This window comes from Paramormyrops kingsleyae, chromosome 9 (assembly GCF_048594095.1).
Source record: "Paramormyrops kingsleyae isolate MSU_618 chromosome 9, PKINGS_0.4, whole genome shotgun sequence".
Classification (NCBI taxonomy): domain Eukaryota; kingdom Metazoa; phylum Chordata; class Actinopteri; order Osteoglossiformes; family Mormyridae; genus Paramormyrops; species Paramormyrops kingsleyae.
In genome coordinates this window covers 29,399,381-29,423,651 of record NC_132805.1, presented here as the reverse complement: position 1 = coordinate 29,423,651, position 24,271 = coordinate 29,399,381, and the positions used below count along the sequence as shown (strand labels likewise).

At 44.5% G+C, this 24,271-nt stretch overlaps 1 protein-coding gene across 9 annotated transcripts in view; it reads left to right on the top strand.

Moving 5' to 3' along the window:
• Positions 1 to 24,271, top strand: part of LOC111844420 (triple functional domain protein-like) — a 99,561-nt gene that overhangs the window by 11,525 nt on the left and 63,765 nt on the right. For 7 of the 9 annotated variants that reach the window (XR_002838388.2, XM_023812892.2, XM_023812914.2 and 4 more), the window contains exon 2: positions 3,617 to 3,670. The exons of 1 other annotated variant lie outside the window; for it this stretch is intronic. Coding sequence is in view for 3 of the 8 variants with exons in the window: in XM_023812892.2 (XP_023668660.2) it covers positions 3,617 to 3,670 (54 nt within the window). In the remaining 5 variants the exon portion in view is untranslated. Of the gene's footprint in view, positions 1 to 3,616; positions 3,671 to 22,203; positions 22,614 to 24,271 lie in introns of those variants that run through there. One more of the 9 variants, XM_072716749.1, reaches the window with a different exon arrangement.

The following is a 24,271-nucleotide window of genomic DNA, read 5'->3' as shown; positions in this document are numbered from 1 at the left end:
CTTTCCTATACTTTAAGAAACGTGTATGTCAACGAACATGGTTTTTATATAGTTTATTTTCAGAGCATTTCTAGACTTGAACATCGAAACTTTGAAGGTATGAGCGTGTCGATTTGAAAGCCTGTGACTGTGAAGGAAGTGTTACTCACACTAATGGTTTATACTGAAGAGGATGTGCAGCGTTAAGCAGATTCACGAGGCCAGTCTCACTTTAATTTGCCGGATATTGCTGGATGGTGCACTCTTACATATGAAGCCATTTTGTTGTCCTGTCATGAATCCTGGGGATTTTATCTTCCTTGACCAGCAGTTTGTTGAGTGCTGATCGATATATTCCTTGATAAAAGGGTTGGTGGTAGCTGATAATACATTATTTCCACCTTTTAAGTGGATTGGCTACAGAAATAGCAGTAATTGTGAATTCATGTGCGTTTCAGTGGACCGAGAAGCTGCGAAGCAGCGTAGTTTTTGAGGAAGGCCAACGGATTGTCCTTTTCTTAACATGGAATGATCCGCGGCTTCCTCCTGTAATGTTCTGGAGGGTGCAGAACATGTGGTCATAACCAAACACAGATGTGTCCATGTTTCTTGATATGGGTCAGTTTCTTTAAGATCCCTAGCTTCAGGAGAATCAGCCGTGCGCTGAAAAGAGGAATGCATCTCAGGAACTGTTTTGGCTTGGTGTCATGGGACCCAGTAGGCTGGCTCCCACTTGTGTTATGGGCTGCGATGCCAAGAAATAGGAAATAAAATGAGGCTCGGTGACTATTACCAAGTTTCGACATTCATTTAACATTAGCTATCACCTTCAAAGAATATGAGTCAGTCTCCTCTTGCAGTGTGACTAACATGCTGAAGGTTGAATCATGTTAAAAAATTTTGGGATTTGCAGGTAATTTTTATGGATGACTTTTTTTGAATATTATACATGTTGTCGATGTGTAACCAGTCCTCAAACCACGCATTTGTTTGGGGCCCCCAAGGTTCGGGCTCCTTGTTGGCCACAATCACTACACTAAGTATTAAATTAAATGAATGCTTCACTTATTTAGGAGATACTCTGCTAACCAGCTAGCCAGTTACAATTTTCTGACTCTACTCGTTAGCTTTTTATTTAGCCTTTGAAACGTCTGAGGGGCCCACAGGGGCCCCTAAGTGACTTTTTGACTGGGCCCTAGAAACAACAAAGCTGCCCCTGATCAGTTTAAGAAGCGTAACAGATGTCTCTGATACAGTAGTAACCTCCGCAATGTGTCATTTATAGAAAGCGCCAATAGGCACGTGTAAAGCCGTGCGTGTGGTATTGCAGCCTCGTGATTGGCCTGCTCAGTCTATGCCTCCTGGTTTGTGTGGCCACTCTCCTGTTCCACATTCAGGTCGCACAGACAGATTATTATCCTACAGAGATGGAAACTTCATGTTAGCATTGGGGCACTGACACGTTCCTTCTCTCCCCCCTCCCCCCGCTCCTTATGGCCATGGCTTGTAGCACGTCCCACAGGTCCAGCTGCAAGGCTCCATTCCATTCATAGCTCCCCCCCCCAGCCACTTACACTGGGAGCAACTCCTCTGAGTAATGAAATTTGGTTGGGTTTTTGGGTTTTTTTGATGCCAACCTGAGCTGTGGCCTTCACTGCATCTGAAAACCTCTCCAGGGTACAAGCTGGTGTTTATTTGTACTTTTCCCTTCCAGTTATTACCCGTGCACTGCATTCTCAGCTCCTGTCTCCGCCCTCTCCTATTTCCCCGTGGACTCGTGGCTGACAGCACTCTTCTGCATTATTCGTAACGACTTCCTCCTGTAATGTCCCCACGAGTGTTTACACACGCACATGCACGCTGCTTTTATGGCTCATTGGTGGAATCTGCATGGCTGGTCGATAATGGAATTAGGATCATAAACCACGGAAAAATGGCACCTGCTTATGAGATTGGGGGGAGGACATGGGCTTCCCAGGGTGTGGTAAAGTCAGGCAACAAGCCCCATATCACCTGTATCTCTCTCTCTCTCTCTCTCTCTCTCTCTCACTCTCTCGAGGGTTCAGAGAGTATTTGGTATTGCACCGTGGTACTTGCCGCGCAGATGCTAACCATCCCAACTGTTTCAGCGTCGCTCTGGGATATTCCTGTAAAATTCTGGTGCTCAAATGGGGTAAACTGGTGAAGTGAGAGAGCAACTAAATTGTAGGAGAGCAGTCCTCATTGGAGCGAGCAGGTGACTCAACATCCAGTGTGAATCCCTGCCAGTGGAGCAGTCAATTGAAATGAAGCCTTTCAGCCCGCGATTGAGGGACAGTCATGGTCTGGGATGTGTTTTAAACCCCTTTCTTTTGTGTAATCCTGCATAACATCTGGGTTTCCACAGAGACAGATTTGCTGTAGTTGGACGATGCCAGTCTTCTTTCGGTGGTGGTTCAGTTTTATTTTGAGAGGCTGGGAGGGTGATGTGCACCTTGGAGGTTAAGGTTCTGTCGCCATGTCCAGATGATTACGGGTAGCGATCCCTAAAACTGGGCGTCTTAAGGGGAGCAAAATGTAAAAACCTGGTAATTAATATATATACCAAATGGCAAATATCGTGATTCTGAATTGCTAATTGGTGTACTTTAGAGGCAGAAATTTTAGCACCTCAGATGTGCATCCAAATGAGCATTTGATGCTTTCGTTATGCCCTTAAAACTCTATGCAGCAATATTAAAATTCAGTAATGTTTAGAAATGTCAATGTTTCATATAGGTGTTTTTTTTTTTTATATGCAAATATCTTGAGGTACTTTGAGTCTAATGAGCTTGCTGAGTTTGTTTTTAAATTAATTAAAAGAAGCTTATTTTCGATTTTGGAGTGTTTTTGATTTTTAGTATTTGGATATTTTAATTAATTACAGTTTTTTAAAATTGATCTTGCATTTTGCTGCACCAGTCTTAGACTTCACACAGCCATTCACCACATGCCGAGTGAGTGATTGACCAGCTGACAGATGCTGGCAATGTGATTGGTTGAATGATGCTGAAGTCTTGATTGACCGACACACTGAGGACATAATTGGTTGAAAAATGTTGCAGGCTTCATTGGCTGACAGACACTGGGCATGTGTGGCCAGCAGGAGGTGCTGTGTGTTTTTTCTTTCATGACATGATATTGCAGGATAAGTTGCTAATCGATTCAAGTGCTTAAAGGGGAAAAGTATTGTGCCTTTAACCTGTATCTGCTGGTGTTAAACGAAGGATTTTAATTAAAAATTTTAAATTAAAATGTTTCCATCCCTGATATACTAAGTCTTCATAAAATGTCACAAATTATTGTGATGAACCACAAATATATATTTAAATTGCTTAATTATCTTATTTGTGCAAATAGCTCAAGGAATGAACATCTCTTAAATGATAAAATCCAAATATTTTTTGCATCTTTAAAAAGATTAAAGACTTTTTCAGTTGCTTGTAATCTCCTCAGAAATATTAATGCTCTGTCTTGTCCAGGCCAAAGTAGCCTGATTATTAGTGACTCTTAATCGGACTGAAATTCTGTCCATGCTGAGCTCTGAATAAACTTCCTTCCGATGGCTTTATCCTTTCACTCCCGCTGACACTCTGCTCGCTTTCTCTTTGCTTTGCAGATTGTTCCGTTCCAAAATGCGAGCCCAGACTGGACATTCCCAGCCAGGTTGCAGGTATGTTTATAACTGGCTGTAGGATCCCCACAGAGCACCAGGCTCTTTTCTCCCCGCCGTCTCCTCCTTTCTCCCCGCCGTCTCCTTCCTTCTGCCCGCTGTCTCCTCCCTTCTCCCCGCTGGCATCTTCATTCTCCTTGCCATCTCTGCTCTCCCCACCTCCCCTAACCCTTCTCCTTCTCTCTGCTGGCTCCCTTCTCTCCCTGGTGCATCCCTTTTCCCTGCCAGCACCTCCTTTCTCCCCGCTGGCTCCCCGCTCACTGCCAGCTCCCTTTTCCCTGCCGGCGTCTCCCTTTTCTCTACCAGCACCTCCTTTCTCCCCAATACCTCCTTTCTCCCCAGTGGCTCCCCGCTCACTGCCAGCTCCCTTTTCCTTGCCAGCGCCTCCTTTCTCCCTGGTGCCTCCCATTTCCCTGATGCATCCCTTCTCCCCAGTGCCTCCCATTTCCCTGATGCCTCCCTTCTCCCCAGTGCCTCCCATTTCCCTGATGCCTCCCTTTTCCCCAGCACCTCCCTTCTCCCTGCACATTCTTCCTTAACTTGTGTGTGACATGTGATTTATTGTGATGTCACTCCTGATACAAATCTCTTAGATGTTCTTGGAAGACTTGCTTGCTTCTCCTGCCAAAGCAGCTCTTATATTCTAATTAAGTTTTTTAAATGTGTTTTTGTTGGGGGAGGTGTTAATTAAATGGTGATCTTTGGACTGCATAATTAAAGTTCTTTCACTTAGTCATTTTCTATGTGACATGAGCAAAGTCTTTGTGCCATACTGAGGTATTTTGGGTTGTTATGTTCAATATTTCAGAGTGTTTATTATGCAGTAAAAAACAAATAAGTTTAAAATAAATTCTTGAAATATTTAAGGGACACTCTAGCTGCCATCTTTTATGCGATTCCCAATGAGTTTATCTCTGGCATTGTGCTTTACTGATGACACGAGTAACACACAGAAACACAAGCCTGCAAAATGTCAGGTAACCTCTCAGCACAACAGGTTCGGTCTACGTATAATTAAAACTAAACTGGAATCGCCTTAGCTTGATGTATTTGTGTAGTAGATACTGGAATATGTATTAGAAAGCATTTGAAAAGCTGTGATGTTCTGCATGAGTCTGGGTAACCGCAAGCAGACCTGCAGTTTTCCTGAAGGAAAGAAGCACTTGGTGATCAATCAGACCAGTAAAATTTGGAATATAAGTACTTCATTAACCCCGAGTCGCGGCCCATGCGGCGGAGGGTGTAATGATCTAGAATGTTCTTTCTCTCTTCCCTGACCCTGGCTTTGTTGATGCCAGGCTTTGTCCACGGAGCACTTCACGGTCCCTTAACCCTGGCGCCTGGTGATGGGGTTCCCCTTCGTTGACACTTTGTCATTAGGACGCCACTGCTGAGCTAAGCGTGTCAACCCCATGCTCTTCATGGGCGACTGGTTTGTGGTCAGCTCTTATCAAGAGCCCTGCAGAGCATGTGTCCTGACTGTCAGTCTCATCCGTGGGCCAGCAAATCGCTGGCTGCGTGCAGTTATTCACTGCTGATTCCGTCTTATTAATGTGTGAACCAAATAATTTGTCTGGTCTCTAGAGTGACTAACGTTTCAGCACAACTTGTGGAAACGCTTCAGCTTAATCATTACTTACATGTTTTAATATCCCCCTGTGGCATTTCCTGAGTCATTTGCACACTATGCTTTTTACTGAGTCTTGTAAGTTTTGATACAAAGTAGGATGCCTCGTTTTTACAAATTAAGGGTCTCTTGTCATTTGTGTTGCAGACTGTAAGGAACTTAAATGTATTATGATTTCAGGGTCCATGTGTGTGGCCTGAGATTGTTTAATTTTGGGGAATCAGGAAAATTTTCAAACATTTCTTCTGCCTGTGAAAAATAAACCTGACCTACAGGCAAACAATTTCAGAAGTTGGATTTTTCATGTTATTGTTTTCTTGTCGGTTACCATATCTTTCTGCATATGAGAAAAAGAGAACAATTGGAATGTGTAATTAAGATCAGGTTACCTATAGAAATTTAGACCTGAGGAACATTTTTGATGAACCTGTTTTTCTGCCCAAAATGATGAACTTTAGGAAACGGTTAACAGGTGGTGTGACAGGTCCTACAGTTCACCATTAGAGATCTGATATTTTTAAACAGTACTGCATTGTCTTAGTCGTGTCACATTACAACGCTTCACTTCATGTGTAACAGACAAAACTGTCAGCTAATCTTTAACTAAACTGATAATCTAATGTGTTTTGACTAGAGATGCACCAATTGTATCGGCCAACTGTTGGCCTAAGGCCGATGGTTAAAACTGAGCTGATATTTACTGCCGACAATTTTCAAATGGTGACCCATATTGCTTTGCAGACCCGCATACTAAACAGTTAGAATCTTGCAAACATTGTGTTGCAGCCATTTTTTTTTCACAGGAACTATGTAACAAACTATGTGACAAATATCGTCTATTGAAGTGCATATAAAATTGACCTTGGACTCGGGCTTTACTTGGCCTTTGTGTCGCTTTGCTAAAATTTCACAAGGGGGATTTCCTAAAACACATTTCAACACAACACAATTGATTGCTCACCTTAAGGCGAGAGTGAAGAGTATGACGAGTTTCTGAGAAACAAATCCGCTCCAATAAAGAAGGTTGAAGTGCCGTCGAATAACGCGAGTGCGTCACTAACTCAAGCGTTTCATTGCAGAAAAAAATTCAGTGCAGACAGTGCAAAATCAAAAGATATTACTCGGCAAATTACGAACTTTATCACACCTGTTAATCAGCTCTTCTCTATTATAAATGTTACAGATATAAGATGTATACAGACTGTTGTTGTATGCCAGAGGTGGTGTTTTATTACCAAAAAATAAATACTTTTTCATGTTTTTGGAATGCAATTTATATATTTAGTCATTGATTTGGGTGAAGTGTCCCTTTAAAGTTACTTAAGCAGAACCTCCTATATAATCTGTATCGGTGTCAGTTTTCGAAATAATCAGCTATCAGTGTCGGCCAGAAATGTCCTTACTGGTCCATCATTCGTCATTCATTTCCCGGGGATCACGTGGCAGTCCCTTCATGGTGTCCCCTACTTTGTTCCCTATGGTACATGAGATAGACACCAGGCTCCCCGGTACCCTGTATCAGATACGCAGTAACGTGGGTGGATGATGGCTGTAAAAGTAAAGACACGCTTTCATAGCTGATTTTGTTATTTTCAAGAACAACGTGCCATTCCTTGATCAGTTAGTTCGTAAAGTCATCTTGAAGCCCTAGAGATTTACCGAAACAAATGGTAGTGCTTCACAAATCAGTCGTGGAGAGTTTGGACAGTGTACCTTTCTGGTCTTGTGATGGACTATTCTCGTTGGGTGTTTTCTAAAATTGGTTGCCCCAATTTGAATGAAAAAATAGCTTCTCTTCGGGTTTACCGAAACGACACGCTTCTCTCTCGCGTGTCAATCTCGCGCTTTTATTGGCTCCACATGGCCCACACACACTCAGTGGTACTCAGGCATAAGCATGGATTGTGGTTGCGGTGTTGGGGTGGAGCTCTTCATGGGTCAGGGCACAGACCCTCCACCCACCCGGATGGCGGCGTCGTTGGGAGTTATTGCTGCTGTCTCCCGCCTGTAAGACGAGCCTTTTTATGTCTTATGAAAAAGACGCCTACATATTTTAAACCCGGTACACATTTGTTTCTAGGCTATTTGCAGTAAAATCTCAGTATGGGGTTGGTGTGCGGTTCAGGGGGTTGTGCCTGTGATCGGGAGGTCACTGGTTCAAATCCTGTCCTCAGCAGAATAATCACATCTCCATTGGGCCCTTGAGCGAGGGGGTGGGGGTCCTTCACCTACCACAAAATGCTCCACGGGCCCCAGATAAATGGCTGCCCATGTGCTTAGACCACATGCTTCACTTTCACCTGTACGTGTGTATGTGTCACCTGTATATGTGTAAGTGTCACCTGTATGTGTGTATGTGTCACCTGTACGTGTGTATGTGTCACCTGTATATGTGTAGGTTTCACCTGTACGTGTGTATGTGTCGTAAAGAAGAGCATGATGGGATATGCAAACGCTAACATATTATGATGTACCTGCGCTTGTATAAATGGGAAACAAAGCTTATAAATAAATATAAAATGACAATATGTATAGTATTTGTGTGTCCTCTGCTCTCTGGGACAGTCTCTCATCATGAACCTGTACGGGGTATGTGCTCTGAAGATGAAAGGATCAATAAAGAATTGCTTGCGTGTTGAATAACTTCCTACGTTTTCTCTAAACAATAGTGCAGTGAACAGGCTAACTCCGGACCTTTTTCTGAGCGATCTGCCAAGCCTGTGTAAAAATATCATGTCCGGCTGCTTCGAGCCCTGACCGTCACATGTGTAAAGAAAGCAGGACACAGCACAGGAAAAGTCAGGATGGATGAAAGACATATCATGGGCATCTGATGCCAAAACGTTAGACGACATTTTCCTATCTTCCGAAAAGTCAATTTTCGAAAATTTATGGAAGATCATACCATAATTACAGCATAATTACAGCATGGTTTGATATATGTACAACACTCCGTGAACTTTGCATTAGCAAACCTGTTCCAAGTTGGGGATCATTGTGTTTTTAGTGTTCAAAATGCAGCCCACCCCAGGTTAACAAAACGACACAGAAACCGCACTCGGCCTCAATGGGGCCTGTTGTGGCACAAGGCCCTTTTTGATGTGGTCGGCCGTTTCCCTGCCCCTCCTGTAAATAAACATCGTACTGTTTCCTCCTTGTGAGATCCAGTTTGAATTATAACTGTTGGTTCCTCGTAATGGTTGGTGCTTTTGCAGGTCTTTGTTTATTTTCACCCTCTGTGGGGCACGTTGTTCGGATCAGTATTCAAATCGTGCGGTTTGGTCCGGCCGGCGTAAGCTTCCTCCCGCAGACGGTTAGACCGGCAGCCAGACGTAAATGGAAAAGCGGTGGCTGCTGTTTGTTTTGCTTTAAGCCGAGACGGACGCCGTTTTCCTTCGGTGTGATGGACGCTTTGTTTACTGAGGCATTTGATATAGCGTGACGCACAAGCTCTGTGGCGGGAGGTGCTGGGGGGAGTGGCTGACGTGCCCCCCTCCCACTGGGGGGTCGGAGAAAGTGGCAGAATCCCCGTGGTCACGTGACAGGAAGTTGTGTTCTGTAACGAACGGCTCCATACTACCACTCAGCCGATGAACATGAATAGTAATAACAGTATTGCGAAGGGCTGTGTAGCTGTCCTGGGTTATTCACTGTCTTGCAGCCATTGTTTCCGGGATAGGCTCCAGACCCCCAGGCCCCTGCATAGGAAAAGCGGGTATGGATGGATGGATGGATGGATGGATGATAACAAAGGGAACTGGTTTATATTATAAATGTACGTGAGTAAATGATTTACAGCTGTAATGAAATTAAGCCATTCCATTTAAAACGAGGTCATTCTGTAGTTCAGTGGGTAGCACTGTCGCCTCACACCTCTGGGGGGGGGGGGGGGGGTGTTGTCACATTCAGTGTCACATCGTATTCTTCCCAGAAGTTCAAAGGCTTCCAGTTATTATAATTTATTATTAGCTGTGCGTCCCTGTGATGGCCTGGCATCCCATCCAGCCCTGTGCTGTGTGGGAAAGGCTCCAGCCCCCCCCCCGGCCCTGTCCATGATCAGGGCCTGGAAGATAGATGTGTTTTTCCTGCAGCTCCCTGTAGCCCCTCTGTTTGCAAACCCCAGTGAGAGTCAAACAGAACCCTGACATACATCATCACCCGTCGCTTTCTTTCGTGGTTTTTTGCAATGAACTGAGGCCTTACTTGTAGCTAAACCCAGCATCCAAACGTTTGACGGTTGGATGTTGTCTTGCTGGACCTCACAGACTGACATGAAAAGCCAAAAATATTTTGCATAGTTTGGTTATCAAGAAAATTAGCTTAAATTCAACGGTGCATTTTTTCTACAGCTGAAACAGTTGAACTTTATTGTTTGTTTACTTGTGTTTCCCATCAGTTTTTGGTTATGTTGTGGCAGACTGGCCAGATAATCCATGTCAGACACGACACTTTGAGCTGCTTCAGGTTTTACAACCGTCTTTCAAACTGTGATTGGCTGAATAGTTCAACTATTCTACCAGTGGTGTCACATGACTGTCTCCCCTGTGGCCCGGAGCTGGCTGCTGATAGCAGACTGACAGCAGCGTGTGTCGTGTGGAGGGTACGTTATGGCGTGCGTCATCGGGAAACGTTAGTCATCAAAAGCACTCAGAGTGGGTCAGGATGGTAAAGCAGAGCTTTAAAAAGATGGCCCCTGTCAGACAGGGATGAAGTCACTGATGCAGCCTGTGCTGCAGCTCAGGTAGTTGATTGAACTGGCTGTGGATATGAAGGACAGGTTAGCTGCAATGAGCCAGTCAGGTGGCTCATCACAGTCACATGACTCCTTTGAAGCTATAAACCAAAATAAAAACTTTCTGTAAACTGCTCTGCACACGTTCACCGTGGATGTGAATCTTGTGTATTTGTATTTGATTGAACCTCGAGTATCAGGTGCTGCCTTCATAATATGGAGTTTTTAAAAAAAAATTCCCTCCCTTGTTTTCTTTGTTTGGACATCACTGTCATGCAGAAAATCATTTTCTAGTTGTGAGCAGCTTATGAAATCCAGTAACAGAGGCAAATGCATCGCAGATTATTTTGACTCTTGCAAGACAGCAGCATTTGCTCTGAAAGTGTTCCTAGTCCTGTCTCCAGCATCTTTCTTCCATTTTTTTCGCCTCATTGATCCTTCACGATGGAATTTTATTGATTTTCCTTTAAAGAATGTAATGGAGCTGATATGTCGTTCTCCAGCTAAAACATATGGTCTGTCGAATGAGGCTCTTTGCATTCTTTAAATCCACAATGTGGAAAGTCACTGATATCCTGATAGCATGAAGTTATTATTTAACTGCCCGGCTTGTTTTCATTTCTTCCTGCCCAGTTTTGAGTGGTATTGATGTTCTGGGACATTTTAAAAATATCTAAGCTGTGGTCCTGGTTTAACTGTTCATGTTGATAGTAAAGCAAGATATCCTGAGATCTAGGCTGCTTACATATTTAAATTACCTTTAGGAAAGGACATGTTTAATATTTTAGTCAGTGTATCAAAGGAACGGTGCGTATAGCAGGCTACACACTTTTTAAAGTGTAATTTATTTAAAATCAGAGTATATCAATCATTGCTATCTTTAACTTCAATTTAGTATCGCAGATTTGTCTTAAGTATATTATTCAGTGGCTAACTAGCTACTTTAGCCAGAACACAGTCACATAGCTTATCGTATTTTTATGAAACGATGTCAGCTTCTGCGATGTTTGGCCTATCCCAGCTCTTCTAGCATGAGGAGCCAGAGAGCTAGCCTGAGGGAGGGTTCTAGGGGGCGCTGTAGAGCTGCATTAAGGAAGCATCGCAACCGCCATTACAGAAATAGAAATGGATTAGTATCATCTGCACAAGTCTGGGGCGTCTTCACAATGTAGGCCAGCGTACTTATTAATAGATGCTTGTTTAATTTCAATGGCCAAAACTGGCAGAAAGTGGAAAGAGCTGCTGTAAAAACTTATGTGTCCCAGAATGGAGGCAGTGGGGGGGTGCGGATAAACCTTGTTTGCTGAGTCAATGCGGAGAAGAGTGCAGGGTAATATGTAATATTTAACGCACCGCATCGAGGATCCAACTGGCCACGCAGACAGATGAACAGCGACTCTGCAGCCAAGTAAAGCCGCTACCTGCATTTAGAAGGACGCGGTTTGCGCTTTTGCCTGAGAGAATCAGGCAGGTCATTCTTAATACGAGCTACATTAAGTCGTATTTTAAACACCAGGTCGGATATCATTTCAATAAAACTGTTTGAAAGGTAACATTTAGCGTCTACGGAATGACAAACATGGGAAGTTTTGGGGGGAAATATTATTTCGGTCTGTTTAGGTCATATTACAAACAACAGATATTTTCTTAGCGACATAAGGCTAATTTAACTAATCAGTTGGTACTTCTGGCTATCCTTTTGAATTTTTGTGGTAAGATATATTTGCAGTAATATTATCTTCCCTGCTAATGTAATGGTTCATGCAGGGACATGTTGGGGATTTTGCTGTCACCAAAAAAGGACACATCGGTGATCTTTTGACCTGGAGGGACCCCATCAGAAGGAATATTGTCTTTTTAGATATTGACAGACACAGATGTTGTGTCCATTTACTTTGAGATACAGAAGGAGGAGGGGATTTGGTTGAAGATTTAATGAAAGTCAAGGGAGTTTTGGGTTCAGGTTGGTGCAGCGGAATGTCGGTGTGTGGAGAATGTTCGTCAGGGATGCGTGTCGTCATGGACGCGTGCTGTTATACTGCGGGGGGGGGGGGGGTATCCTAACTCGGAAGTGGTGTGGGGAAGTGGCGGCACATAAAAGAATATCCCATCCATTATCAATGGCAGTTAAAATGAGTCAATGTGCTTTGATAACTGGTGTGAGCGGGTCTGTTTTGCTGAACTTCATCGTAGCACTATGTTCCCAACAGAGAAGCGGTGCTTTGACACATGGTCCACACAGTCCTTTTTTATATTTGTATCTGGCAACTTTATTGTTAATTAGTTATGTTAATTGGATCTGGAAATGTCCAGTTAGGAGAGGCTTGAGTATGAAGGCCGTCATCCTTCCCCCGTCGATAAAGAAAAGCGATGACCCACAGGTACCGTCAGGAGACCCCGCGTCTCCGTTCCCTAAAGCCCCCCGTTTCTCCGGAGCCGGTCCTGGAAGCTGCCAGCGGTCTTTCAGGCAGCGTCTCCGGTTCCAACCGTGGGACGGCAGAGGGAGATCATGGAGCAGGAGGTAGAGTTTCTGCTGGCTGGGAGAGGGAGAGGAATGGTTTCTTATTCCACGCTTCTGCTGCGGGGCCTCACATCTGGGTGAAAGTTGAGCGAGGGATGCATGAAATCTGCTGGGCCTGGCAGGAGTGAGGGATCTTCACAGACGTTCGCTGCTGTTTCCCAACGATGCCAAATAGTTTGGAGAGACATGGAATCCTGGCCGAGCCTGACTGCCCACTGACAGTCCCTCCAGGTGTCTTCTGACAGAGTAGAGTATGATCTGTGTACAAGTGATACACCGATGTGGACATTTTTTTCCTAATACCGATATATTTTGGTTTAATATTTCCGATAAGGGGTTTAAAGATTTCTTCATTTAAAATAAGATTAACACTGCTTAGGATGCAGTTCCACAAAAAAAACATTAAAAAAACTGATCTATATAATAAAATGTTTGATACAGGAATATAATCTTTGTTAAGTTTGTACTTTGCATCCTTGTGCTCTGCATGAACAGTGAATTGGCCTCAGTAATGTGCAGAATCATAATGAAAGATAAGGAACACTGTCTGTCTGTCTGTCTGTCTGTCGGGAGGAGCGGGGGGGGGGGGGGGGTCTGCTGATATCGGGCAGGACATGTTTGAGTATTGACTAAAGTCTAAATATCAGACAATAATATCGACCAAGGCCGACGCGTTCGGCTGATGCCGATGTCTGTCTTGATTTTTACCAAACGTCGGCCAATGCAGATATATTAACCGAAATATCATGCATCTCTGGTGTCGGGTCCTGTATGTTGCCACACAATGGGGGTGGCCGGTGCGGGATATCGAGCGACTCTAACCTGGAACCAGCCTAATCCCACTGATGTGAGGCCATCCATCAGTTGCTAAGCTGGTTAGCAGCGGGCTACCTGAATATGTTTGAACAGTGTTGTTAGATGATTATCTACCTCCTTGTCAAGCGCCTCGGAAGGTAAACGCCCGCAGATGAGTGCGGAGCTCACCGGACGCGGCACGAGAGGGGCTCGGAGGATATGTGTGCGAGGGGGAGAAAAGCCCAGCGTTGGGGTGTGAGGATCACCTTTGTCTGCACATCTGCTCGTTGGGACGCGTTGGCCGCTTTAGCCCACATGCCTTGCCGGGGGGAGAGAGGGGGATTACCGAATCCCACCGAATCCCACCAAATCCGCTTATTTTTTTAACAAACCAGAAGCGTGACTCACAACCTGATAAGCTATAGACATATTAGCCCCTACCCTCCTCTGAGTGTGGAGATTGTATGCAGTTGTAATGTGCGGTTAGTGGTGGGTTTGCCCTGCAGAGGACTGGTATCGCATCCTGGCAGGGCACGAATGTATAGTACTCATAAATAAAACCTACTTATTAATTTTAATTTACGGTGCCAAAACATTACACAGTTATACACGTGACAGGTAGCAGAATCCACCCCCCCGAAATCCAGTATGTTCTCGCGCCTGGTGTCTCTGACCCTGGCGGGAGCCGCAGTGTCCTGGGGGGGAGGGTGTGCAGAATGTCCGCGTTCTAGCGTGTCGCTGCAAAGTTATTCCCTGGCGGCCCAGTGGTGATTCGACGAAGGAACCAGTTCATAGTGTGCTGGCCTTTACGCGTATCCGCCACGTGCTCGATGTCGATGGACGGTAATAACAGTCACTTGAAATATTCACACACCCAGAACAGTTAATCATTAAGTAGATTAATATTCTGAAATCTGTGCCCAAGGAGGGAACGTCGGGCCCCAGTGCATTTCATGAATATTACTTGATTATTAGAAGGCCTTCTTGGCAAACACAGCGCAACCTTCAGCAGTTTCATTTCATAGATGGTTTTTTAAGTGCTCTTGCTTCTGGAAGGTTCTCCAGAATGTGTGGCCGACTGGTTGATGGTCTTCTGACAAGTCCTCTGAATGTGTGATCCTTCTGAGGAGATGCGTCGAGTTTGTCGCAGGAAACGGCCTGCTTTTCATGCGGCGTTGGCACCCCGGTGCTCTCTGCATGCCGGTTGTTATGGAGACCTGAGGTCGGTGTGGCTGGGTTATAGTTTAATAATGAGAACCTTCTGGGAGGCTGGGGGCCTGGAACGCGGGGTGGGGTGGGGGGCTGCATCTCGAGTATCTGGGGGGGCTCAGATACATCTCCACCCCATGTTATTTTCCCTGTGCGGAGGGGGTGTGAAAGTGAGAGCGTCCCTCAGAATTTATGGGACTGCTGGAGTGGAATTCGACGCAGGAGTGGGGGGGGGGGCACCTAATTGGTCAGCCTGACCAATTGATGCTGTCCTCTACCTTCCCCCATGTCTCCTGCTGTCCCCTGCCATGCCCCACCCTTCCCCTCTTGTATTCAGCTGTACCCCATGTCCCCCGCTGTCACCTCATGTCCTCCACTGTCCCCCCCGACCCCACCATCCCCCACCAGTCTCCCATGTCCTTTGCTGGTAGGTTTGTGCATTTTGGGGAAAAATACTTTTTGCATTCAAAAGCCTAAGAACCCCCACTCTTCCCAAAACACCAACGTATATACAGTATAGACACAGACACACACACACACACACACACATTCTCCTGCAGATCACTACAGAACACCAAGCTTCTTAAGACTGGATGCAGGATTTCAAATTCCTTAAGGTCTAGTCTAATAGGACAAAAATCTTGTTAAAGTGTGTATATAGATATATAATTCTGCAAGAGGAAACCCAATTCAGTGTGCTAGACAAATGCTTTCTTTTCATTTGAAGAGGCCTTAACTGGATCTTATTAAGTCTTGTTTATTGCCTAGATTGTTTCACTCAAGTATTAGTAGCAACCGCAACCCAACCTTTTTGGAACACAATTGCTGGTTGTGCATCGTGGTTAAGTGACACGGGGTGACGGTCGAGGCTCTGTGAACCGACGTGAATGTGGGGGAAACCCCCACCCCCACACACACACACTCACACACACACACACACACACACACAGACACTCACACACACACACAAACACACACAGACACTCACACACACACACACACAAACAGAGTTCATATATTGCTCATCATTGTGGGGACCCTATTCATTTCTATGGACCTACGCCCAAACTATGATAACGCTAACCATTACCCAGCCCTCACCTTAACCATAAGTAATGAAATAAAATATACTTCACCTGAGTAAATACTCAAAGATAAAGAGCTAAACATAATAAAACTTCTCAAAGGCATGTAGCAACAAGCTTGTTTGGGGGGAGGGGATGGATCACCCTCTGGTTTTGGGTTCCATACCTTAAGTGCTCAGAAACATACTGTATTGCATTTCACCAGAACTTTCCATCTTAAGACAGCTTTTGTGCTGCAGTTTCTATGCTTTTCTTCCTTCATGTTTCCACGCTTGACTTTTTTTTTATATTATACTGGACAGGTTTATATTAAACATTTTGCTCAGTGGGAAACCCCCAGCCAACCCCAAGTGGATCATTTTGCTCAATGGGAAACCCCCCCAGCCAACCCCAAGTGGATCATTTCGCTTAACAACACTTTCACTCACAATAACATTTATGCTTGTCCTCGTTGGAGTTCTTTGGCCACGGCATGGCAGCGGTGGTCCATCTGGGATTCTTAAGTACTGCTCCCCCTGCTGGCCACGTCGTGCTGTAAGAATGATGCAGCCACTTTTCTGGAGGCCTGCCTGTGTGATCCGTATCTGCTAACAATTGGAACGTCCCTCTCGTGTCGTCTGCAGGGACGCTTCCAGCTCCGACGGATCGTAAACAGGAAGCCGTAATTCTTATAAGTTCTCATATTAACACGTCTTCTCTGGCAGGTGTTTGGAGAGCTTTGCTCTGTCCTACTTCAGCTTTTCTTTCCTTTTCTTATTTTTTTGGAAAGAACGACGCTGGTCAACCTTTGTTACTCTTTATGTTTTGGCTTCTTTCAACACGTCCGGTGGCAGATTGTTAAACCTAGCCAGGGAGCTCAGCTCGTAAATTGTCATCTGATCAGGATAAGTGCATAGAGGATGGATGGATGGATGGATGTATTTGAACTCCTTTGGATTTCCATTGAATGTCACAGTCAAACACCACGTAACGGCTAGATTTTTCTTAATCAAAAAATACTTAGGTTTAACCACGTTTGCCTTTGTTCATTGTAACCATGGCTTGTATGAGGTCTTTGCTGAGTCATAATAGTTATTATGGGCTATTCCAGGACTTACACGTTAGTGTACTGCATACAGCATTTGTTGTATATCTACTATCTCTAGCGTATCACGGTATTGTCTGCAGACCTCAGTGATTGTTACCTGTGGCGCCAATTACCCCTCAGAGGGATTTTTTTTCCCCTTGGCCATCTGACAAAGAAAAAATATAATATTTGTTCCTGTCAAAACAACACGAGCGGTTCATCTGAGATGCTGCCCCAGACAGACTCGTGCTGCTTTAACCGGAAGTCTGAAGACTGCCCTTAGGACACCCCTCAGTGCACCAGTGCGGTCCTGAGTGAATATTATTCCCGTTTCCCCCTTCCTGGGTTTAGAGCTTTCCAGGTACTGGCATGTTCTGTTGTTACAGGTCCCAGCCTTGTAACCACGGCAACAGGATCCCAAGCCAAAGATGGGTGAGATTAACACCCATTTCCCTCACCCGCCCTTGCTGCAATGTGGCGTTTGTCAGCAGTCATGATTATGATATCTTCATATAAATATGTATATAAAGATGGATGTGAAGGCTGTTGCCCCTGGATACCGCTGTTATACAATGGTTGCGTTGAAGCTTTCCTGCACGCTGGCTCCCCGTGTAGCTGCAAAGATGCTGGAATATACGGCTTATACACCAGTATCAGCAGCCCTTCCTTCTGACGCACTTCATTCATCCCGGTCTGTCATTCACCTTTTGACTCCCTCTCTGTCTCTCTATCGCCGCCCTGCTGCTAGCTGCAGTTAGTAATTCACTGACCGGTCATCAGGCTGGGCTGATTTCAGAGGATTACAGTGCTCCTGCATCTTATGCGATCGGTTGGTTCCACCGCATATATTCAAGATCATTATATAAAAGTGCCTATTTACTTAACATACGCCTATGGCATACTTTATATAATGCGTTGATTACAGAACATTACCTGTACAATGTACATTCTATTTAAAAACAGTACAGTAATTGTTATAATGTTTTGCTTATGAAAACATTACAAAAAACGTTGTAGATGCACAGTACAGTACAGTATTTGTGCATGTACAATGCTGTACTATGTTTTTTCCCTAAATAATGCCATATAAACCTATCAAAGCACGTTATGGTACTCTAAACTAACTAAAGTCTAACTAAGGCTCTGTATAATGGACTACCACAGGACGTCAGGGTTAGTTAGGGAAATGCAGAAACGTTTAAGAAGCTTGTAACTTTTTTTAATATAAAGACTGATATGATGTTATATTTTTAAACCATTCAAACCCGCATCGAAAACCACATCAGATGTATACTGACTGTACATGAAAGGCAGCAGACGCCTAAATAATGGTTGTCGTCGTCGTCGTCGTGTGCATAGGCACTTTTCTACACCCCATGATAGTTTCATTACACTGTACTTTCTTCTGATTGTCTCCCAGCCTCACTAATATGCAGTGTGCAGTGCCCAAAATCAATTTACTTTTAAATATGTATGTAAGCCCCTTCTATCGTCCATTTTATCAAGTTCAGGTAGACTTCATCTTGCAAGATGAAGGAGAAATTCTCTGAAAAGTCCCCCAGAACACTTTAGGCTATACTTCACGTGCACTTCAGGCATACATTAGGCTATTTTTTTTTGCTAAATAAGCGAATTAAATGAGCCATTTCATCTCCCAATTAAGTGGGTAAAATACCCCCCCCCCCCCCCCCCCTACGAACACAAGCCTTTACTGAGGTTCAAAACAGCAATTTTTGACTTTGTTACTTTTGGGGTGCTTATCTCATGGAAGGGACCGTGTGTCTGTGTGTATGTGTGTGTGTGTGTAATATGCATTTCATTATAAAAAAATGTTTGTTACTCCAAGCCTCTTTGCTTCTTCCACAGCCAAAAGTAGTGAAAGTGCAGTTTGCAAGATGAAATTTAACCTTGAAAAAACAAACTGCTTTCCAAGCATTCCTAAAAGATACAAGTAATAGCTTCTTTTTTTTTTTTCCCTTACCCGGGGTTTAGAAAAAGGGATTTTTTTAAAAAAAAGAATGAATTCTGAACTCTGCGAGGTATGTGTAATTCACATGGCAAATTTCATCGAGAACAGCAATGCAAACCATTCGTTGAGTTAAAATGGATCAGTGAAATCGCTGATTTCTCCTGTGATGTTTCATTATCACTCATAATCAGTGTATCAGTCAGTCTGAGTGTTTTTTTTTGTGTAGAGATTTTTGGGGGTGGGAGGCTGGCATGAAGGGAACTTCAGCCACCCCCCCACAGCCCTCTCACATCCTGCCCATCTGCCCTAACCATGACAAATGCCCCGGTCCGGCTCGCCAGTTGCCCCTCTCACTCACACGCATGCACATGTATGACATCATGCGTCCCCAAATGCACACGCTCGTAAATCTCTCAGGTGAGCACCCTAGTAAAGCCCCCTCCCGCCCATTTCAGCATTGTTGCTCTCCTTTATCATGCCCCCGTAGTGTATCTCACTCTCTGCAGCCTGTAGAAATGCGCTGTGATCATCTTCTCCACGTTTACAGGAACAGGTGTCTTTCTGCCGGCATACTTCAGCCTGTAGATGAAAGCAGCCTGTGGCTGAGAGCAGCAGATGAAGAGCTTCCTGGTGATTTTTAGTTCTCCTGAAGTTTATTCCAAAGCTGTGAGAGTTTTTGGTTGGTTTCTTTCAGCTGACAGTTTGATTTCCCTGTTCCTTACATGGCATAGTGTCATTTACCACAGTATGATACTTCGGTACAGAAGTCTTTGCTGCCTCATTTTATTTACATTTGCCAGAGTTAATTTGCTGATTTTTTTTTTTTTAATTTGTCACTCTGGAAATTTCATGTGACGAAGCCTTTGTTGTCCTGCTTTGACTGTTGCTGTTTTGCTCAGAGTCATTGCAGCTATTCCTGTAGACATTGATCCTTATTGCATTGTCTTATCAGAGCTCCAGACGGCGCCTAAAATGGTCTCCGTTGCGCCTGAATATTTTATTTTTTCCGATTAGGTTTTCCATGTCCCACGCAAGCGAAGAAAAAAAAAAATATCGCAAAGGCGTCTCCTATGTCTGCCTGTTCTGCGACAATCATGTGAATGAACTGAGAACAAATACGGAATCGCTGTGGGTTAGCTAGCTAAGGAAATTGCGAAAAATTAACAAAACCGTTAATTCATTTCAGGCATTTGTTTTAGTTTTGTATGTTTAGTGTTTTTTTTTTCATCAAGAATTATCATTTCAGTAATTGTATTAACAGCATTGAATTAGACATTGTGTGTTTTTATATTTAAACTGTTGAAACAGCTTGTGAAACTCATCCAAGTGCCCAATACACTGGCACTGACTGGAATGGCCAAAAGAAAAATATCATAGTTTTTCTCTCCTCTTGTGCATCCAAACCCTGCATCCTCAGCAGTTCTCTGGTACAGTCACCCCTGTTGGACTCAGCACTATGCAGCCACTGCCAGGTGACGATGACAATAGCAAAGCACGGATAACTGAGTCTTCTGTGAGAATCAGTACAGAGTAGGGCTGGGAATCAGCCCTGACTTCACAATTCAGCTTGATTTTTCTATTCACAAATGCCAAATCAGTTTTAATTTTATTTAATTCAGTTTCAATTCAGTTCAGTTTTGATTTATTTCAGTTTTGCTAAAAGGTCTTTTTTTTAGAACAATCCTTTGGGAAATGTCAAATTACAATGATAAGCAATATATTTTTTTTTAATAACTGACAAATAAAATAGTGTACTGTGGTTATCAGGTAATGTGCAGTGCCATGTAAAACAATAAACCAGAAAAGGTTGTAAAGTAAAGTTTAGCAAAAATATTTTCAAAGTCATGCGGAAAAGGCATAAATGAACTCTGTCGATCTTGGGATTTTGTGAATCATAAATTCTCCCTAGTCCGAGTACCAAGGGCCCCTCACACGAGCAATTCAATCCAGATCCCAGTGTGAAGCACTGGCTGTTAGAAAGCAAAAAATCATAGAGCAAACTACACTGGCTGTTAAGTGACACTGACATTGTGATGGTTGGTGACACCGACTCTGAAGCTGAGGAATACGCTATTTCAAAAAACAACAACTTGTACAAACGTATCATATTTCTATGTGTTATGCATTCTTGTTATCACGTAATGTAAGACAATACAGAAGACATCGCTGACAATGATAGACAGAGCAGACAGTGAGTAATGTAATATATATGTTTGACATGGGAAGGAGATTTGGCACCCAAAAATTTCAATTGGCTCCTAAATATTTTTATACACGGGCCAATGACCTGTAATTTTGTTTTCTCTGGAGACCTGCTTATTGAGTGTCGACCAGTGAACGTGCTGTTGGGAACACAAAATCTTGAACAAAACAGAGGATGTTCTGGAGAAACGCCGTCCAAATAGTCACCTAAAGCCACTCCAACTAGATGGTGCCTAATAATAATAATAATGATAATAATAATAATAATAATAATGATAATAATGATGATTATGTGATTGTCCTTCTGTTATTATTATTAATAATAATAATAATAAGTATTTAATAATAATAATAACAGGAGAAGGACAATCACATTCATACACATTTGGTATTCTACGTTTGTTCCTAAAGTTACCAAATCATGTTCATTCACTATACCGATATTTTGAAATCCATGCGATAAAATCCGACGTGGACGGGGCCCATGTAATTCACGCTAAGCCTTAACGCTGAGATGCGGGATCTTTTGTTGAGTCTGTTGTCTTATGTCATGCTTCAGGTTGCTCCTGAGCCAGGCGTTTCGTCTAGCTACTCCCGGTAAAATACCCCAGTGAGTAAATGAGTAAGAAAAAGGATTCCCCACCCGACACGTTACTAATGTGTGGAAGCTAGAGAGGAGTGGCCCGGGGGCACGGCAGCTGCTGGGGGCTCCTCACAGCTGTCCCCCAGTGCATCCCCCTGCCCAGAACCCACCCTGGCCCATCCCAAACCGCGGGGGGGGGGGGGGGATATCAGCCTCTCTTCTGCATCAGCGGCTCCTTATTTTGCTTCTCATCAGAATAGTTTCGCATCATGAATGACCTCGGGCATAGAACTTAAAATGGTTTAATAAGTGAATAATGTTCTCCTTTCTACTAAAGGGGATTTTCTGGGGGGGGGGACTGTCATCGCTGGAATTAAGAGCTTGTCTTGGGTGATGATGGCCGCCATCTCTTTGTTGTGCCGCTGTCTTTTGGGGTTTTTTCAAGAAGAGCCAGGGCTTTTGATGGACAGCTATGAATTCCTTGAGAAAGGTTGGTCACAAATGCAGGGGGGGGGGGGGCACTCATTTGATTCAGTGACGGCCTGCCTGACTTATATGGGCAAGCTGTTTGTTCCAGTTGAGTTATTTGTCTCAGTCTTCCAAGGTGTCCCACCCCAGGGTTTCGGAGGATACTGCTCTCCTAGGTGATAGCTGGCAGTCTCTTTGCATGTGTGTTGAAAAGCCGCAGTCGCTGGCCAGGGTGTTGGGGGCCCAGATCCGAAAAGGGGATTGCAGAGCACTTTGCAAAAAAAAGGCCCCCTTTAACCCACAAAGAGCGACTGTTTGCCTGCCACCCGGGTCCATGCATCTGCGGGTGGGGGGACAGAGTTACGGGGTTAGATCAAGACTCGAGTTGCTCAAAGGAGGCGTCTGAATCTCCTGGCTTTTTAGAGAATGTCTTCGGGGGAGAGAGAGGCACAAGGGTCTTTAGTTCCAGCTGGATTTCGAGTGTCAAGGTGAAAGCAGAACCCAGATTATCATAGGACTCCATTAAGGCGAGAGAGTCTCTAATCGTTCTGTCCCCTCGAGGGACGGGCGCCGAGATCTGCTTTGGCTCCCGTCATACCGAGGACCCCGACATGCGAGAGCGATGTCGGTCATGGACAGCGGGTGGCGGTTTGCGCTGCTGGGGACGGAGCAGATCCGGTTGCCAGGTACCGTGATCGACAGTGTGCTCTGAGCTGACTGCGTGTTTCGTGCCTTTTAAGACGGACTTGCGCTGCTCCACCAAACGCCTGTGTGTTTTTGCAGTGGCTACTTTGGGCTTACAGTGCATAACAAAGGCCCCCTTTTCCTGCCGCCCCTCCATTGATATTATGACTCTGGCATCTCTGTGTGATACTTTTGCTCCTGAAAGGCAGATAGATACTAATATTAATCCTGAATGAAATTGTGTAAAGGAGGCCATCACTGTTGTTTAGATCAGTGTTTCCCAATCCGGTCCTGGAGGAACCACAGACAGTCCACATTTTTGCTCACTCGCAGCTCCCAAGAGTGTGTAGCAGGGAGCTTGGAGGGAACAGAAAAACGGACCGACTGTGGGTCCCCAAGGACCGGATTGGAAAACTGGTTTACATGACCAGCGTCTGCAAGCAGGCAGATGGCGGCTTATCTCTGGCTATTTTGCTGTGGTGAATGGCAGGTCAGAATTTAAAAGTAGTAAAGACCTGTCTGACATTATTCTTTTAACAGCAGATCGTCAGTGTTCATCAAACGCTCCGCAAATGGCAGCTGCCGGGTGACTTTCTCTCATCAAAGCCTACGCCTAATATTTCAGTTTCGTTTTTTTTAACGTTAAAATTCGACAGTTGTCTTTAAGCAACGTTTTAGATGCCAGAAGAGCATCATGGTAAAATGTCGACGTGATTTTCGCACATCCATCGCTCCCTCTTTTTTTTTCTTTTCCAAACAAAATATGAGCATTTCGATATTGTGGGATTGCGTGGTTCATCTTCCACCTGCAGGGTCCTGATTATGTCTGTAATATATGCAAATGGCTCTGTTTACAGCCTGCTCGCTCCAGCACGGAGAGCTTCGACGGAAACAGCACCCGTCCAGCATGGATGCTGGCCGTATCTGAGGCGAGCCAGCCCACGTGACTCAGGGTGCTGCCTTTCACCTGACCTCCCGTAATGCTAACAAGACAGCCTGTCTGTGTGCGGGGGCTGCGGCGGCGGGGGGCTGCGGGGGGGGGTTGTTTGTGCACAAGACTTTAAACGAGGCTCATGAGGCATCCGTGTCGAGCTCTGCTGGTATAGGGTTATCAAGGGGGAACTGAAAGTAAACATTAGAAATGCCAGCAACGATCATAAAAACAGAAAGGGGGCGGGGCACAGACTTTAAAGTGCCTGGTGCACAACTGGCCTTCTTCCACGTGGAAATCAACTGAAATATGAGTGAGAACCGGGGCAGGGCCTTAAATACAGGGCTTTTTCTTCAAAAAATGACAATCGTCGTGTCCATCATCATCACAGTCCTGTGTCCATCGTCGTTTGTCCATCGTCATATCCATCATAAATGACCCATCCATGTCGCCATCCGTGTTCATGCTGTCTGGTCCACACAGTAAAGTTTGTTTTCAGCTCCCGGTAGCATACTCTTCCAGAAAAATCTTTCCAGGCACGTGTGAAGTCATTCAACCTGTCTCAGATGTCGGCGGGGCTTGGAGTATGCATCCTGGCATCCTGCAGTGAAGTCATGTGAAGTCGGCAGTCATGTGATTCATTCGAGTCAGCAGGACATGTAATAGTGGCGGTGCATAGCGTCAGTATCGGATATCCAAACAAACAAGACTGGCGACAAGAAAGGCCTC